Genomic DNA, 18,399 nt, shown 5'->3' with positions numbered 1-18,399 from the left:
AGACCTCCTCTACCTCCAGACCTCCTCGCGCCGCTAGACCCCGCCCACACCGACAGATCACGTGACCGGCCGTCGCCCAGGTTGTTGTCGGAAAGCATCCTGGTGTTAGCACGAAAATATGAAGTGAAATGTAAATGTTTTCATCATGGACGAATCTTTTTCTTGGTTCTAGCGGAGACTGGGAGGACATGGAAGTACCCGGACCGGCCTGTTCCAACACGGTCCGGTAGCTGGTGCCCGAGGAGGCCGGCTAACTGCTAGCTGCTAACGCTACTTCACAGTTTACTACCAACCTCACCAGCTAGCCAGACAACATGTCTCCTTCTTATCATAACTATTATGATAACTTACTGGCGTTGTAGCTGTTTACATGCACACTAACAACGCGTCATTTTGGATCAGGCTTTCTTTTACGTTAAAGTAAGAACAACGTTTTACGTAGTAACGTCAGACAACTTATGAATAAATGACAACTGTTAAGCAGCTAATGCTAACGTTAGCCACCGACACAAGATTATTATTTTGTTTTTTTTAATTTCCGGTGTGATTTAATGAGATAAATCAAGATAAATAAAAGCACCAGGATGTCAAAGACTCGAGGATCGACGTCAGATCAACACCTCGATATTCACTGTTTAATTCACGAAGCAGCGACGAGCGTTGTTTTTATTTTTAAATTGCTGAAAGTGTAGTTTTTTTAATTTATTATTTTTTTTTTTTTTTGGGGGGGGGATCATCTTGTGGAGAGTAGAAACAGTTTGACCTCCCCGGTTCGTTGTAAACAGCCCGCGGAGGCCGGAGTCTACTTTTGTTGAAGTTATGTCTGGGGACGACAGCAGCGATGAGTCGGACGGACAGAGCCGTGAAAAGGCCTGCACCGTGAAGCATCACATCACCAACGGTGAGTCCAGCGCTTTACATCACTTCACTGGACAGGTGAATATAGGACGACCACCTCTTATGTTTGATGAGGTGTAATTAAACATATGTACCACGAAATTAAAACCACATGCAAAGTAGTATTCTCAATAATCATTATTTAAACTGAGTTTTAATGACGTCTTGGACTCATTATATTTGATGAATGGTTTTCAGGATGAATTGATCTCATTTAGTCTGTCTGTCTGTCTGAGCACAGACAAACCTCAGTGTTAACAGTGGATCGGTGAATAACTTTCATTAAGGGATGTTGTGCTTCAAATCCCTAAAACCAAATGGATTAGAACTTTATTGTTGTTGTTGGATTTGTGAATGTAATAGTCTAGACATGTTTTTTGTGTGTGTTTTATTATTATTTGGCATTTGACATTTATTTTTCAGATTAAAACAAAAATAATTTGTATTCTCAGCAACTTATCATAACCAAGTTAAAGTGCATATTTGCCTTTTTGCTGTTGGAGTAATCCTTTGTGTGATTGTAGTTCTACTTTAATTGTTGTTAATTAATTTGGATCACTTCCTGTACATACCAAGTCTGGACAGGTGGACAAAGACCTGTTGTTGACTCATAATTAATTCCTAGACGCTGCATGTATCATAGAATTGCATTTCTATTGTCAGTTTCCAAATAAAGTGATATCATCACATAATGCTGAGTATCCTCCCTCCATTAGTGAAGAATTTCAGGTTAGTTGCAGATCTTTGCATACCACAATCAGTGGTGTCACTGCATGTTTTTCCTCAGTGGCCACAGGAGAAATAAATGACTATACTTACTATGTCGGCGAATGGGTTTTAGATATCTACTCAAGTGCAACAGAACTGCAGCAGGCAGCATGTGTCAGCCAGTCGCTGCCAAATAATGAATCTCCCAAATATTTACGAAATAATTTAAGATATGTTTATATTGGCAGTATGTCTTTTCACCTTTGCTGTACTTGTAAATAAGACCCACAAGTATTATTATTATTACTTTTGACACCACGTGTTTTCATTTGATACATTTGACCTAAAAGGTAGACATAAGACACGGTTCCAATGCATTTATGAATGTATGTCTACCTGTACTTTTGAACCCCAACATGTGTTTTCAGTGTATATAAATTGAGCTTTGTATATCCTTGTGTTTTTCTTTCTCTCAACCACTAGCTAACCTCACAGGTCACACTGAAAGGGTCGGCATGGAGAACTTTGAGCTGCTCAAAGTTTTGGGCACTGGAGGTAAGCGTCGACATGATGCACGACATATGTAAAATACAGATTAAGTTGTTTTCAAATCTTGAGACAAAAATTTGAGTAAGATGTGAGTGTGGCATTATCAATCGAACACCGTTGATTTCCCTGCCTCGGTGAAATATCTTGAGGGCAAAATGTTTTTAATTTATATTCATCGCCTGTAAGTTGAAGTGCCCCGGAGGGTGCCGAGGTAAAATATTTCTTGTCATTCATATCCCCATTTGGGAGTTGCACAACATCATGACAGCATGACAAGTGTCTGAGTGTTTAGTAGGTGGACCATATGCTGCAAATATTTGTGTTGTTATTAGATCTCATCTATATTGAAAACCTCCGGGAGATCTTCGAGTCTTTTTCCATTAACCAAACAACACCTGATTAAATTTGGTCTTCAGGAACGCTTTTGCATATGTTTATCTGACTTCCAGAGATTTTAATTATTTTATGCACCGGTTCACCCTGTACACATGTTTTGAAGTGGCCCCACAGCTAATTAAAGCTCAATCTGATGGTGTTTATTTGTTTGCTTTACTCATTTCCTTCCAACTAGCAGCAATTTGAATGAGTGAAGTAAATATTTCTTTGTCTTTGTCTAGCTTATGGAAAAGTGTTTTTGGTCAGGAAGAACAGCGGTCATGATTTGGGTCAGCTGTATGCTATGAAGGTAAGATTCTTTATGTCAAGGTTAAATTACTGTGATAACAAAACAGTATCATAGTTGACTATTTAAATGATTGGGCTATGATTTATAATCCTTGCACAACACATAATTGGAGCATCACTCTAAATGATATTATGCAAAGTGAAGGTTGACTGAGCTGCCGTTCACTGAAAGTTTACAGAACGAATATAGAAAAAAATATATTTGTTTGGCCTTTAAAATGAATTGTGATTAGGATGTCTAGATCTTAAGAGTTAAGATATTGATGGAAAATCCCAACGAGTCAAAACTGAAGTGATGTTTATTTTGATCTCTGCCCTAGGTGTTAAAGAAAGCAGCTATTGTCCAGAAGGCAAAGACAACAGAACATACTCGCACTGAGAGGCAGGTGCTGGAGCACATCCGCCAGTCTCCCTTCCTGGTCACGCTGCACTACGCCTTTCAGACTCAGAGTAAACTACATCTCATATTGGGTGAGTGTCGGGGACATGACAACTGAACATGCAGGACTCTCTTGTCTCTTCAGTCTTCAAGCACTGAGAGGATGGGTTCTTTATCAATCTGTTTCATACTGCATGTTTTGTTTTTTTTTGCTGATATTTGTGCATTCTGTGTGTGTAATTCTTGCATTATGTCTATTCAAGCTTCCCGTGTGTTTTGTGTGTGTGATTACAGACTATGTGAGCGGCGGGGAGATGTTCACTCATTTGTACCAGCGGGATCACTTTTCTGAGGAAGCGGTTCGGATTTATATCGGCGAAATAATTCTGGCTCTGGAGCACCTGCACAAGGTGAGTGTTGTTCTCTCCGGCTCTACAATTTAAGGCGAAATCTATAAATTCTTCGATGCCAGGGGACTGAAGAAGGACAAAAATCAACTTACAGACACACTGCTCTTACATATCACATGCTCCACTGGAGTTGTGTTTCTTACCACCTGACAATTGTCGGCCCAATATTTGGTTTAGCTTTAGTTTGGTCACCACCAACTTCTGATTAAGTAAATCAGCCTTTCATATGCAAAATTCTTAACACTATTCACCAGATAGTCGTTAACTTTGCCAGTTAGAGCTGGGCAGGATGTCCCCTCTTACGTGATTGTGCAGTCTAGAGGTTTTTAATTTTTAGCATCAGTCTCTTTCAAAGTTATGACCTTCACTTGTTTTACTAGATTCATAGTGCAGCATTTACATACATTTTTGTGACATAAATTTGTAGAATTTTTGCAGCTTGTGATAAAACTGTTGTTGCCAAAAATGGTCAAAATTGGCTGAAAAACAAAATGTTGACTATAAATCAGAACTCTCCAATACTCTCATTTCCTGACATTGTTGCAATGAGGGGTTGTGCTTCAGCTTGTGCTGTTGTTCGGACAGGTGTTTACTCTGTCGTGTTTGGGGATTATAATTTGAGAGGATTAGAACACCTGAATGAGAGTGGAAAATGTTCTGCCTCTTGAAAATAACAAGGAGATAATTGACCAGTTCCTTCTAACAAAAGACTGCACTTAACATGGACGTAACTGCTAACTTTTCATTGTGTTGTTGTACAGCTTGGGATTGTGTACCGAGACATCAAACTGGAAAACATTCTTCTGGACAATGAAGGCCACGTGGTGTTGACAGATTTTGGGCTCAGCAAAGAGTTTCTGGAAAAAGAGGTATGGAAACACATTACTTCAAATTGAAACATAAGAATGTGTGAGCATGTGGACAATAATGATAGGGGGAATGTTTATCTCAAACAGAACAATATTTTGTTGCTGTATTTGTCTATAATGTAATAATTTAGGTTACATGTCTTTCTCATTACAGAAGGAAAGAACATACTCTTTCTGTGGCACCATTGAGTACATGGCTCCTGAAATCATCAGGGGGAAGACTGGGCATGGCAAGGTGAATATGGGACAGTAAGACAGCAAACACCGGCTTTGGTGTCCAAATACTGTTGAACAGTCACACATCAGATATAAAGTCATGTTTAAATTATAGTTTATATTCAGATGTTTCAGGATGACAGGGAGATCCAATGTGGCTTTAACATTGAGCTCACAGTTAGAGATCGCAGGCGCTATGAGTCTCATGTTTGGGATGGCAGTCAGTATTATAACAGACAAGCCAGGTTTCACTAAATATATACACAGTGGGTGACTTCTCATGTTTGTTTTTCTCTCTCTATGTTTTCTCTGCTTCAGTCGGTAGATTGGTGGAGCCTTGGGATCCTGATGTTTGAGCTGCTGACGGGAGCGTCTCCTTTTACCCTAGAGGGAGAGAGGAACTCTCAGAGCGAGGTGTCAAAGTGAGTGACTCCATAAATTCAGATCTTTAATCAACCTGCCGCAGTCTGAAGCCATCAAAATGATCTCAGACGCCTCAGATTACCTTTTATTCATCAATTGATCTGGAACAAAATGAAAATGTATATTTGTACAATCCATTTCTTCAAGCCAGTGTTGGATTTTAATGGACAGTATATTATGTTAACATATCTTCACCTCCGCCCCGCAGACGTATTCTGCGCTGTGATCCACCCTTCCCCTCCATGATCGCACCCACTGCTCAGGACCTGCTGAAGAAGTTGTTGGTGAAAGATCCACACAAGAGGCTGGGCTCCGGACCACGAGGGGCTGAAGACATCAAAGCACATTCTTTCTTCAAGGTACCTCAACTGCCAGTTACTCAAATGTCTCTCCTACCCCGTCACCTTCGTTCATTCATCTATAACTCCTCCAATCTGCTCTCGGTCTCCTCACAGGGACTGAACTGGGCTGACTTGGCACAGAAGAAGGTGTCGAGCCCATTCAAGCCAGAGCTGAAGAGCGAACTCGATGTGGGGAACTTTGCTGAGGAATTCACTGGGATGGATCCCGTCTACTCTCCGGCGAGCACGCCCCCAAGCACAGACCGCCTGTTCCAGGTCAGTCCTCGCCGTCTCACCTCGACCCGAACAAACGTTGAGTTTCCTAAAAACATGACATGTAACAACCATCTGAAAATGGGATTTCAGGAAGTGAATTACCTCTTCATTACATCCAACACCTCTCCTTTGTTTTAGGGCTACTCCTTCGTTGCTCCCTCCATCCTGTTCAATAAGAACGCGGTGATGGGAGACTTTGTCGAATCCCAGATTGGTGCTGACCGACCAGCTTCTGCTTCTGTCCAACGCAGTGCAATGTTAGAGGTACGGATCAGGGCTGAGACCCATCTTTTGGTTAAGATTTGAAATGATTTATATAAAGGTGGTTGTTGTTGTTTTATAGTAGAGAGGCAGTCTTTTGATTTCAACATTGTTTGTTAACAGACAGGAAGAAAGAAAGTAAGCAAAAGAATCTAGATTATTCATCAAAGCTGCCTTATTTTGAAAAGAGCTCTGCAATATTCATGAAACTTTATTCTAATCTCATGTGAGGGAGGATCAAAAAGAGACTGAGACTGAGACTCCCCCCTGCTCCATGCACATCCCTGTGCTGCACTACATTCACATAAACAGGCGTGAAACTTTTAGATGCTTGTGCAGCATTTAAGCATCTTTTTAGAAATGAAAACTCTTATGTCAATTTGTTCAGATAATATTCATCACCTGTGTGTAAAAGAAAGTAAGGCTGGACCTATACTATTGCTTTTAGCTGGCCTTTTACAATAATACAGAATACAGGGGATTATTAGATGTGTGTATGCAGTGTGAACCCTGTCACTGTTACATGATGTGTTACTACTCGTACAATAAAGTTAAAGACACTTTTTAACATAAGTTGAGCTAATTATTCCGTTGTTTCATAGTTAAATCTTTAAGAATGCCTAATGTGCTTTAAGTGATTTTACATTTTGTATGTATCATTTTAAAGCCCACTGATCCACCTGGTGTTTACTGAATGCTAACTAAGCTTCCAGGACAGTGCGCCACGTACACTCTGTGCTTGACTGGAATTTCCCTCCCTCTTCTGTTGGTTTTCTTGTCCCTGTTCGTTGAGGTCAACTTAACTTATTTTTTCATTCTTATTAGTGCACAGAGTTTGTTAACATCATTTAAGACCCAACATAGTTCCTCCTATTAATACTTTATTGGAGGCTTGATATGCCAGAATGATTAAAAAAATATCAGTCTGGGTGGGCAGGTAGTCATTGTAGCTGTTTAGATCAGGGGTCTTCAACGTTTTTCAGGCCAAGGACCCCCAAACTGATAGAGAGATGGAGCAGGGACCCCCTACATTATATATTGTATAAAATTGTCTTTTACATTAAACTGGAGGAGTGCAGGAGGCTTGGAGGGACAGGTCCAGGCTAGTCTCGCGCTGTGAGTGAACCGGTGCCCGTCTTGAGAGAGCTCCTGTGTGTCGATGAATGTCTGCATTTCTGACTGAAAGATAACATCTTCTGCCTCCGTTTATCCATTCACTACAATATGTTGGATTCATGTTAATGTGTATTTAAATTTGTGGAATTTATTTTTTTTTTTTTCAATAAAAAATTGTCTAATCAACCAAAAATGTCACGGACCCCTTGCAGTATCTCCGGCGGACCCCCTCGGGGTCGCGGACCCCCTGTTGAAGACCTCTGGTTTAGATAAATGCAACGGAGGAAAAAGTGCAACATTTACCCTTTAAATATAGCGATGTAAAAGTATAAAGTTGCATACCTTGGAAATACTTTTTAAATACAATTATCTCAAAATCTTCAGTGTAGCACTCGAGTAAATGTGTAGAGTTACGACTGTGAAGGACGTAAATACAGACTTTTTAGGTTGTGCCACAACAACGCGCCACTGACAGCTCAATACTCACGCTGTTCCTTCTGTGTCCAGGAATCCCAGTTTTTTCAGCACTACGAGCTCTGTCTTCACGGGCCACCGTTGGGTGAGGGAAGCTTCTCTGTGTGCAGGAAATGCAGACACAAGCAAAGTGGACACGAGTACGCCGTCAAGATCGTCAGCCGCAGGTGAGCGCAGATGTGAACAGCTGCGTGTCTGTGTGCTTGACTGCTTTATTGTGTCACTGTACCATGTGATGTATGTCTGTAGGTCACAGAATGGGCCTGTTAACATGGTTTCCTTTGACTGTGTTAGAATGGAGGCGAACACTCAGAGGGAGATCGCGGCGTTGAGGCAGTGTGAGGCTCATCCCAACATTGTCAAGCTGCAGGATATGTACACTGATCAGGTACAATGGAGGGAACACTGGATCCACATAGGATGACAGTTACTGGCATAACATTAACACGACAAGTAGTAAATGTACGGTACCTGTGCTGGATATGAAGCTCGGTGCTACAACGCATCTTTGTATGTCTCTGCCAGTACCACACGTATTTAGTGATGGAGCTTCTGCGAGGTGGAGAGCTGCTGGAGAGGATCAAGAGGAAGAAACTGTTCGGCGAAGCGGAGGCCAGTCAGCTGCTGCAGAGCCTGGTGTCAGCTGTCAGCTTCATGCACGAGGCTGGAGTCGTGCACAGAGATCTCAAACCAGAGGTGGGCTGTGATTTCATGACTGTAGACAGAATCTCTCGTGTAAACAAACGAAAACAAAGAAAAGAGAAGGAAAAAAAGTTGGGACTTGTGGTGCGTTCATGAGAAACTGGGAAGTGGGAAAGTTCAGAGAAGGAAAATCGGCCTAGGTTGATAACTATGTTAGATATTAAAAATGGCAGTACATCAAAATGTGTAGAAATTGGTACAAATAACATTGAGCTCCTGAGCTGCATTTTGTCCCCGTGTTGGTTAATATGCATGATGATGATGATGATGATGATGATTGTTGCAGCACATTTACTGAGGACGGTGATGTTGCCTGTTTATGAACGCTCTCAACTAGGAGGTGGGGTTAGAGAATGAGAATTTTCCCAATTTCCAGCTGCCTAAAAGCCCAACCTAACACTGGACCGTACACTCTCTTATATATAGGATTATTGTTTTATAAAAATCTTAAGTCTAATTTTATTACTACATGTGTACTGTGCACCACTGGGCTGAAATACAGCGACTGGTTATTATAAACCAGGCTCATATGTGAGGATTGTGTTTTCACATGATGTAATCAAGATAATCAGTGGACACCAATGCTTAATGTCTCTGCTGCGGCACTGTTCAAATACAGGCTGCAGATTTATCACATAATATCCAGCCGACTTTAGAGGGATGTGGGATTTCATTAACTGGAGGCGAAGTCTTTTATAACGTATGTAGCAGCTGTGAATGACAGATAAGAATCCCTCATTAGATGTTTGATGCTTGTACTAACTGCATGAAGTTTGATTTCTATTGCGGATCGAAATGCATTTACTGGTCCGAGATTGTTTGATTAAAACTGTTTATCTAGATTATTCAAAACTCCGGCACATTCCTTTTTAAGTATTTATTGTGTGTCTGTTGGCAGAATAAATAAATAATGAATCATGGTCAGATGTGGAAACATCTCTTGTGCATCTAATCTGATTTTCCCAAACTAATTTCGCCTTATTTAAATAACGCTGCCATCTGTTTGCCCTCCGCTTCCACCTTTGCACAACATGTGCTGCACTGGGAAAGTGTGTAACATACAGCAAAGCACCCACTAAGGTCTGCAAAATGTCAACTCGGAGTAGATGTGGTATTTACTAACAGTATTAAGTATCCTTTGCTCTGTCTTTAAAATTGAGCCCTGATCGTGCAAAGTGAAGAAAAATAAAGCGTCCCACGGTGGTGTGTGTTTGTTTGTCTTGCAGAACGTGCTGTTTGCTGATGAGGGGGAGGACTCGGTGCTGAAAGTCATAGATTTTGGATTTGCCCGCCTCTGCCCGGCAGGCAGCGCCCCCCTGCAGACTCCCTGCTTCACACTGCAGTACGCTGCACCAGAGCTGTTCGAGAGCGCCGGCTACGACAAAGCCTGCGACCTCTGGAGTCTCGGGGTCATCCTGGTAACGAAGCACAACACGCCGATTCTGTCACGTCAGGCTAACCGGAGCACTAATGACTGTGCGTGTGTCTCCGTCAGTACACCATGCTGTCCGGCCAAGTGCCGTTCCAGAGTGAGCAGCGCGGGATGACCTCGTCGTACGCTGCTGACATCATGCAGAAGATTAAAGAGGGAGATTTCTCATTGGACGGGGAGGCCTGGAAGAGCGTATCAGAGGACGCCAAAGAGCTTGTTAAAGGTATGAGGTTATGGAGTTGCCATCAGAGAAATGTGTCTCCTTGTGCCCTCATATTTTGCTTGTTGCTCCTCCCTGCCTGTTTTTTAAAGTGTCTCCATGATCTAAGGCCTCCTGACTGTGGATCCAGAGATGCGTCTCAAGCTCTCTGATCTGAAGGAGAACAGCTGGCTGCAGGGCGGAGCCTCCATTTCCACCACTCCTTTGTGCACTCCAGATGTGCTCGAGTCCAGTGGGCCCACTGTCCGCACCTATGTCAATGCCACCTACAAGGTAAGAGCTGCGTGTACCAGATTTCTCCAAGCTCTTGGACCAGATGTAAAATGGATGTGCTTCGGGTAGTTCATCATCATCCTTCCTCACCAGGCTTTCAACCGCGGGAAGAGAGAGGGCTTCTTTCTGAAAAGTGTCGACAACGCTCCGCTGGCAAAACGGCGAAAGCTAAAGATGACCAGCACAGGCGTAGAGACCCGATGGAGTTCCTCCTCTTCCTCCTCCTCCTCCTCCACGTCCTCCTCCGCCTCCGCGTCAGCATCCAAAGACCAGCCAAAGCAAAGTGTGACCCCAAAGCAGAGCTAGCCTGAACAGCTGGGAGGGAGAGCAGCACGGAAAGGAAGCGGTATGTCCTCCAGTGGTCAGTCCCAAAAATTATACTGACAAATTAGAACACTGGTTTAGTTTAATATAAAGTTTCTAAAACAGAACTGAATTCCACATTCATCGTCTTCATTCCTCCACAAACCAAACGTGTGTTTTCCTGCAGTGGATCGAAGAGAAGATTGAGAAAATTCTCCTCAGTATTCCCTCACCATAAATTGGTGACATCACACACTAAAAGTTATTTAAAAGACATTTACCTATTTTCACTGTAGGTAAGAAACCGTGCCTGGTCGTAAAGGGGGAAAAAGGGAACAAGGAGCCATAAATGAGCAGAAGCCATATATCCAGCGGAAGTGAATCTGCCAATTCAGTCGATGTGAAGACACAAATTTGCACGTAGCAAATGAACGGTCCTTCCAGTAATTTGTGGGATTAATCTTTTGAGTCTTGTTATTTTGAACTTTGCCACACATAGTAAGGAGTCCAGCCACAAGTGCTGTGCCACATTGAGGCACTCTGCTCTGTTCAGATAGCAGTTTAGTCTGATTAAAAACAGCTGTTTGCACTATTTGCAAAGAATGTAAATGATCAAGTGGTTTAAAAAAAAAAAAAAAAAAAAAAAAAATTGCTGGAAGGACTAAGCACAGAAGGAAAATTCTTGTGACCTGTGTAATATAACTTGAGATTTCAGAGAATGTTGGACATCTTCTCTGTTGGGTGCAGTTTTAACATCTTCAGTCCAGAGGGCGCTGCAGCTCTAGCACACCACCGACTACATGGATCCCACTGAACACTGTGGAGCCCGTCTTGGCTCATTTGGCTCTGAGGAATTGTTTTGATGAACAGAGTCTGACATGAAGTGGTCGCAGTGGAACGTGTCTACCGGTAGCGCCTGGAAACAAACACCAAGATGAAGAAGCGGCTGTGAAACAGAGCTCCATTTTCTCTTCATACTTGCTGTATATTACTCGCATTGTTGTGCCGGTCTCAAAAGCATGGTAATCTGTTGTGATGATGGACTGTAAGAACTTTTCTTTTCTATATTTTGATATCTGACTCACTTCGAAAATGTCACTCGGATAGTTTTTTTTACGCTGCCACCTCGACGGCTTTGGTGACTTTTGAGCGCACATTTCCAGGAGTTTGTGAATTTTTAAAGGGTGTTAAAGTTTTGTGTTATGCCTCAGACCAGCGCCACATGCGGCTCCCACAAACACAATCAGATTTTGATGCAGTGAAATATTGTCGCCTGATGATCAAGCTTAGCTTGTTGGCATTTAACAAAAGTGATTTTTAAAAAGCTTTTTTGGCTTTCAAATTCAAATTCTGTTACAGGATGAGACACTTAATCGTGACTTCTTTGAGAGCATCCTGTGAGAGCTTTGTACATACTCATCATGATCTAGAGCAAAAAAAAAAAAGTTTGTTATGATTTCAGATTTGACAGCTGTTTTGATGGTATATTAGTCTCCTGATGTAACAATTTTTTTTGTGACTTTTTCTTTTTACATGTTGCACAGTCAGTTGATCAATTAAACACATTTCAGCTTTAAAAGGTGCTTTCACTGATATTTATTACATGTAATTGATTTTAATGCAGTGGTAATGGGATTGTCAAAATTTGGCTCTTGTGCACCAGCCCTTTGTGTGTGTGTGTGTGTGTGTGTGTGTGTGTGTGTGTGTGTGTGTGTGTGTGTGTGTGTGTGTGTGTGTGTGTGCGTCTCTGTGTGTCTGAGTGATTGGTTGGACTAATATTTTTACACCTAATGAAGCATTATTGGAATGTTACTGTATTATTTCCCTGTTGTTGTTATTGTTGTTGTTGTTGTTTGCTGCCATCGTCTGTTTAAAGGTGACTGGTTGTGTTTGATATTTTTACTTATGAAACTGCTTTCATTGGTGTTGATATTTTTTGTTGTTGTCGTACATGATATTTTTCACTTCTCTCTTTTCTTTTTTTTTTTGCATTATTTTACTGATATGCACTGTCACTGATGTCGTACCTGGGAATTGTTTCTTTTTCTTTTTTTCTTTTGTTTTTGCACCAGTAGTTTTTTTTTCTTTGATTGGTGAAAAATAAACACTGCTTTTAAATAAGATGTGTGTTTGTCGTTTTATTTTGAGTTGTGAAATTGTTCTCTAATACTCAGAAGGTCGAGGTAACCTGAGATCCACACTGATGACCACACTGTGCTGACACAATGAATTATACAGGAAGTCTGAAAACCCTTCTGTGTGACACAGGCCACTTTAGAAAATCCTCATTAAAAATTCACTGAAGCTTTAAAGGGCCAATTTGTGAGGTGTTTAATTTAAAACCTCCAAAAATGGTCAAAACCTCTCCACCGTATCCTCTGTGTAGAAATAACAATGTGATGCTTTGTCAGAGCTGTCTATGTGTGTCCAGAGATATCTTTTGAATTTAGCATGCTAACCAGCTCGCGCCACCCGGGCCTTCTGGTAATACCACTTTGTACCACAAGATGGTACGTTGAGTCACTGGAGCATCCAGTCTGCTCTATGTCCTGTATAAGAAGAAGTCGTGCATTTTAACTTCCTGAACTTCAAACACAACCGGTGGCTGAAACTTTCGGCAAAACAGAAGCAGAACAAAAGTTAACAACCGCTGCTGGAGAGACAGTTTAATACCAAACTCGCTTCATTTCTGGTGAGTAAACAGCTGTGTAATGCTCACTGGCTAAGTAGTGACAGCAAATAAAGGCACCTGCTTAGTCAGCGGGGTTCTGACCATTGGGCAAAGGGTCAAAAAATCCCAAAGAGCTGCCGCATCTACGGGGCAGTGAACCATCCAAAGACCCCGTAAGTTAAGTTTTCTGTCTCTCCCGGTCCTCTCTGTGTGTCTGTGATTCAAACTGTATTCGAGCAGCTGTGGGTGGTTCAGTTCAGTCCAAGTGCAGAGTTGAGTTTCTTTACGCGACCCACCGCCGTATAACTTCACTGACGGCGTTAACGTTCTCAATGGGGTCCGTATATCTGATGGGTCACAGATTTCAGCGTAACTCCGTATATCACAATGGACGAAGCCTCTGGCTCTGAAGGATGAGGCCTTAAACTGCAAAGCCATCGAGGGCCGATAGGGGGTGGCCCACAAAAGGTTCTGGCTCCGTAGATTCCCACTCAACTTCTCTCATGGAAAACAAAGTCAGGATGTTTTGGTTTTTTCGAAAAGTCATAATGATGTCATTCGCTAAAGTTACTTGGCCTCAAAAAGCAGTATGTTCGGGGGGGTGTCTGTTTGATTGACAGGTCTGTGTCGGAGTCAGGTTTGCGCTATAGATGGACAGACTCGGTGTCCTCGGAGATCGAGTCGGATTCCCCGCTTGCTCCTTCCCAGCTCGTCCAAATATCACATTTGGCTTCAAAGCAGTAAGATGGCGACGACCAAAATCCGAATTGAAGGCTTCACAAAGGCAGTTCGCAAACCAGCAATTGACATCACGGTTGGTTTCCGCTTGAGCGTAGCGGCGAACTGAGGGACGACTGAAGTACTCCCTACTGCCCCCTAACCTACAAAGAAATAGGATTTAATTCTTACACCTTTAATCTGTGTCAGAACCACGAGAAGTATCAGTCAGCTCCTCCAAACATCATCAGACAACTGCCTCCAGATAAAATCAGTTTCTAACAATCTATTATGCTGCTCAAATTGATCGTACATCAAACCCCCTCTTCTCTGTGATTGTAACATCTGTTGGCAATAAACTGAAGCGTTCCCAGTGAACGTTCCTATGTGTCGTATTATATAATCAGAATTTTTGACAGAAGCTTTAGAGACTATAAATGTCCTTGTTGGATCTGATCCTCAGCAGGGTTTCAGAAATGCAGCATTTCCTCTTTAAAACAGCTGCTTGACACAGTGACAGTCAGACAGTTGGTGACTGAAAGACGAAGAAGGCTTTTTGGGTCGAAACATTTTAAATTCCTTCTGTGGTTTAAAAGATTTAGCTTTAGATGAAAATCTTGTTGCGTTTTTCATATTACAGAATACTTTTTCTGGAGTGAAGCAGCATTTCAGGATGATATCTCATGCTAAAGTCTTGTGCCAAAAGCTTTATAATACAGTCCATGTTTTACAATTTAATTTCATTGCATGAATTGTAAAGTAATACTTATTGGTTCCAACTAAATGAAGCTACAATGGAATAAAACAAGACAATTGGAAATAACGTTTACAGATTAAAGAGGAGAAGAAAGTATAATTGTAAGCAGTCGTATCTGTGTGGTGCAGTCTTTACCTGAATGTGTAATCAATGAGTAAAACGTGGAGAACAGCCGACACATTTATTCCTTCTGAGTTATTGAAATAATAAGCCTCAAGATCAGTGCTTGATCCACCTACCTCCAACATTTCATCACTTTATTGTGAGTTTTCCTTCTCAAGTGATGATGAAAGCCCTCTACTGTTGTGCACTTGACAGAGATATGTTGGTTTTCCACTCTGGTGTACCTGCTCGGAGGTGCTGGTTGAACACGGCCTGCTAATAGTTCACTTTTAAAACGCATATACTCATTTCTCAGCCGTGTCCTTATTCTACATCACGCAGTGAAGCAGGAGACATAAAATCTGGGCACCCCTCTTTTAAATTCAATTTTCTCCTACGTGCATTTTATATTATGTACCTAATTTTTTCCCCATTAGCCTGTACAGTTACCCATTTATTCTGCATTATAACACTAAGCTGACCTATAAAGTTAAATGGGTCCTGGTAACTTAGAACATAATGTAATACAAGTTCAGCATCACCGGTTGCCATTCTGTTGTCTGATCACTGAAATAAAACACATAAAACAGGGACATCACTAATGTGACTTTCGTACGCTCGTTTTCTGTTTCCTTCAGTTCATAAACTGACCTGAACACACGTTACAATCTAACTAAACTGAAAGTTTCGTCTGTGAGCTGTTTCCAGTAGACTTTTAGGCAGAGTGGGCGATTTGGGATGTAAAGTGTTGGCGCTCTTGAAACTCCTGAGTGTCATGAATGTTCGGATCTCTTGTTTGTGTGAGTGTGTCAGGTGGGAGGAACAATAAAGTCAGTGCAGTGATTTCAGCCTTGTTAAACTCAGTCAAACTATCCCTCAAAGCCTTTATATCGGTTCCTACTGGGCCTCCAGTGCAACCGAGCTGCTTAACAATGCTGATCCCTGCATTAACAACAACTCTGGTTGTCATAGACGGAACTGTCCTGCTGATATTACTGCATATTTTGGACAGTTTTTTCCCCATTGTACATACTATTGAACCAAAGATTTGTTTCTAGCAGTCATGTCACAACACAGCTGTAAATGTTTCCTTCTGGCCAGCTACACACATACTGGATTATACAATACATGCGCACACATGGTTTGATGACTCATCATCTTTATTGCTTAGTTTCCTTTCTGTGTAATGGATTTATGAGACCATTAGGTGGCTGCTGTGGGCTGGCCTGTGTCCTTTCTGTCCTGTGTATCTTATCTCTTGTCAGGTGTTTCCTCTCACTGCTGGTCACTTCTTTAAAAACTGCTTAATAAAAATCAGATGTAAGATACTTGCCTAATCTTTCCTTCCTTGATTTTTCTATTACTCATCTATGATGCATGATGGTCAGTGCCTCTGGGTTTAGGCTACATTTTCCCATCAGGCCACGTGAGGGTTTGAAACATTGCTCAGGACAAGACGGCAATTATCAGCACAGGACGCCAGGATCAGGACACAGCCAACACGGGCAGGACAGTAAAGGACGCAGCGTCCACCTAATGATGCAAAACCTTTATGACATCGGACAAGACACCAAATTACACCTTCCCACTAAAAAAAACAAAAAACAAAGACCGCGTCACTTACCAACAAACCAGGAGCCTGTAAAAGACAATTTATAAAAGGTTTCTAGTATTTTCTAGATCAAGCATTATCATGTTTAATATGTTTAGAATCTATATTTAAAATCTTGGCTTGCTCACACTTAACCCTAAGTACATCTTAGCGGAATGGGAAATGGATCATTTATTTTCAGGTTATTTAGCCGAAACAAAGTATTAAACTCGTTACAGGTTTTAACGTTTGGTGGCAGTAGTTGAAAAATCAGGGGGTCGTGTGGAGGATTTGAATGTAAGCAAAATTCCCTAATAGTTGTTAAAGCAACAGACATGAACCTCATGGTGGTACACTGGAACAATCAGTGGATCACCATGGTCATCAGGATCCCTCGTTTGTTGTAGATAAGAGTTGAGACTTTGACCACTAGATGAGCGTTCAGGATAACCAGTCATTAGGGTTCCTTCCTTCTGCACTGTGAATGCATCAAACAGTTGTTGAAACAATTTACTACAAAGCAGAAAACTCATCCTCACGGTGGCAGTAGCGGGAAAAGTCAGAGGATCTTGTCAGCACAATTTTCCCCGACGGACCATGGACCAGAACACTTCATTGCAATACATTTAACAGATGTTGAAACATTTTACTCAAAAAACCCCTGAAGTAAAACTGAAAAGTTTACTACATAGTGGCACTTGACAAAAAAAAAAAAAAAAAAAAAAAAGCCAGAGGATCTTATCAGTATGATTCATCCTCCGGGGACCATGAACATTTGTACACCTCATGGTAATCCATCAGATAGTTTATGAGACATTTTCCTAAAAAATAGAAATGTCAACTTCAGACGGCCCATAGTGGAATTATTTCAGGGGATTTCGTCAGCATGATTTCTCTTCTGGGGAGCCTGAATGTCTGTACAACACTTTATGGTAATCCATCCAATAGTTGTTGAGAAAGTTTGTTTAAAAAGAAAACAGAAAAGTCAACTTCATGTTGGCAGTTGTGGAAAAAAAAAACATGGAATTTTGTCAGTATGATTCATCCTCTGGGGACCATGAATGTATGTACAAAACTTCATGGAGATTCAACCAAGCAGCTGTTGAGAGATTTTAATAAAAAAATAGAAAAGTCAACCTCATGGTGGCATCGGACAAAAAAAAGTCCAGAGGATTTTATCAGTATGATTCATGCTCTGGGGAAATCTATCTAATAGTTGTTGAAACAGTTTGCTAAAAAAGAAAACAACATAAAAGTCAACCTCATGGCTGCACTGGTGGAAATATTCAGGGGATTTTGTCACTATGATTCCTCCTGTGGGGCCCATGAATGTTTGTACAACACTTCATAATAATCTGTCCTATTGTTGTTGGGGTTTTTGGGTCTAAGTTGTGTACCCACACACTGATTATATGGCTACAAAGGGGAATATCATATTGGTGGCGGTGATGCATGTGGAAAGACAAAAGCAAGGAGAAACCAATAAAACTGATTGGCATGCTTTGCAGCCCGCTTATTGATCGTTGGCAGCAGATGAATCCCCCTGCTGAGCCTCTGGGCTAATCAAACTCTCCGCTTCACATATTCTACAGACTGAGCGCTGCAGCACAGGCCGCTGTTATTGGCACCGCATCTCCTCCAAACAGCTGCACATTATGAAGGGCAAGACTTTTGTCTCTGCAGGAGGAAGCAAGTGTTTACTCCAAAAAATAAATATGATCACACGTTCCTTTCAAACAAACTGTGAATTAAAGCTACCGCGTTGATTTTAAATGTCAGCTTTAAGCATATTAACAGCTCCGCAGACGCCTTTAAAAGTGCGATCAAAGCTGTTATTAGCCAAACTTAAAAGACCTGGATGAGACTTGTTTTCCAATGTGTGACAAAGCTTTTCTTGTGTGAAACTTTGCATCTTTAAAGAATAAAAAGTATTGTTGCACCAAAACACTTCTGCACTGAAGCTGCTCTTGTACAGTTTAGGCCTTATCAAAAACTGTAGACTAAGTGTTTTAACTGATGAGTGTGCCT

At 41.5% G+C, this 18,399-nt stretch overlaps 1 protein-coding gene across 2 annotated transcripts; it reads left to right on the top strand.

Annotated features, from left to right (window-relative positions):
• The first annotated feature begins 262 nt into the window (after window positions 1–262).
• rps6ka4 (ribosomal protein S6 kinase, polypeptide 4) lies at window positions 263–12,648 on the top strand. Of its 2 annotated transcripts, XM_069700655.1 has the most exons (19): window positions 263–420; window positions 786–901; window positions 2,089–2,160; window positions 2,772–2,839; window positions 3,159–3,309; window positions 3,512–3,627; window positions 4,389–4,496; window positions 4,651–4,731; window positions 5,031–5,134; window positions 5,344–5,494; window positions 5,591–5,752; window positions 5,891–6,016; window positions 7,637–7,770; window positions 7,898–7,991; window positions 8,129–8,299; window positions 9,532–9,723; window positions 9,801–9,960; window positions 10,067–10,230; window positions 10,324–12,648. In XM_069700655.1, the coding sequence occupies exons 1-19, from the start codon at window positions 371–373 to the stop codon at window positions 10,534–10,536; spliced, it is 2,433 nt and encodes an 810-aa protein (XP_069556756.1). In that variant the 5' UTR covers window positions 263–370; the 3' UTR covers window positions 10,537–12,648. The 2 variants fall into 2 exon arrangements, with proteins under 2 accessions (XP_069556756.1, XP_069556757.1); XM_069700656.1 differs by lacking the exon at window positions 263–420 and having other exon boundaries at window positions 520–901.
• The last annotated feature ends 5,751 nt before the right edge of the window (window positions 12,649–18,399 follow it).

This window comes from Brachyistius frenatus, unplaced genomic scaffold (genome assembly GCF_029030835.1).
Source record: "Brachyistius frenatus isolate BFR_SWC_R1_liver_20210118 unplaced genomic scaffold, ASM2903083v1 Contig_34, whole genome shotgun sequence".
In the NCBI taxonomy this organism is placed as follows: domain Eukaryota; kingdom Metazoa; phylum Chordata; class Actinopteri; family Embiotocidae; genus Brachyistius; species Brachyistius frenatus.
This window is presented reverse-complemented; position numbering and strand designations above follow the sequence as displayed.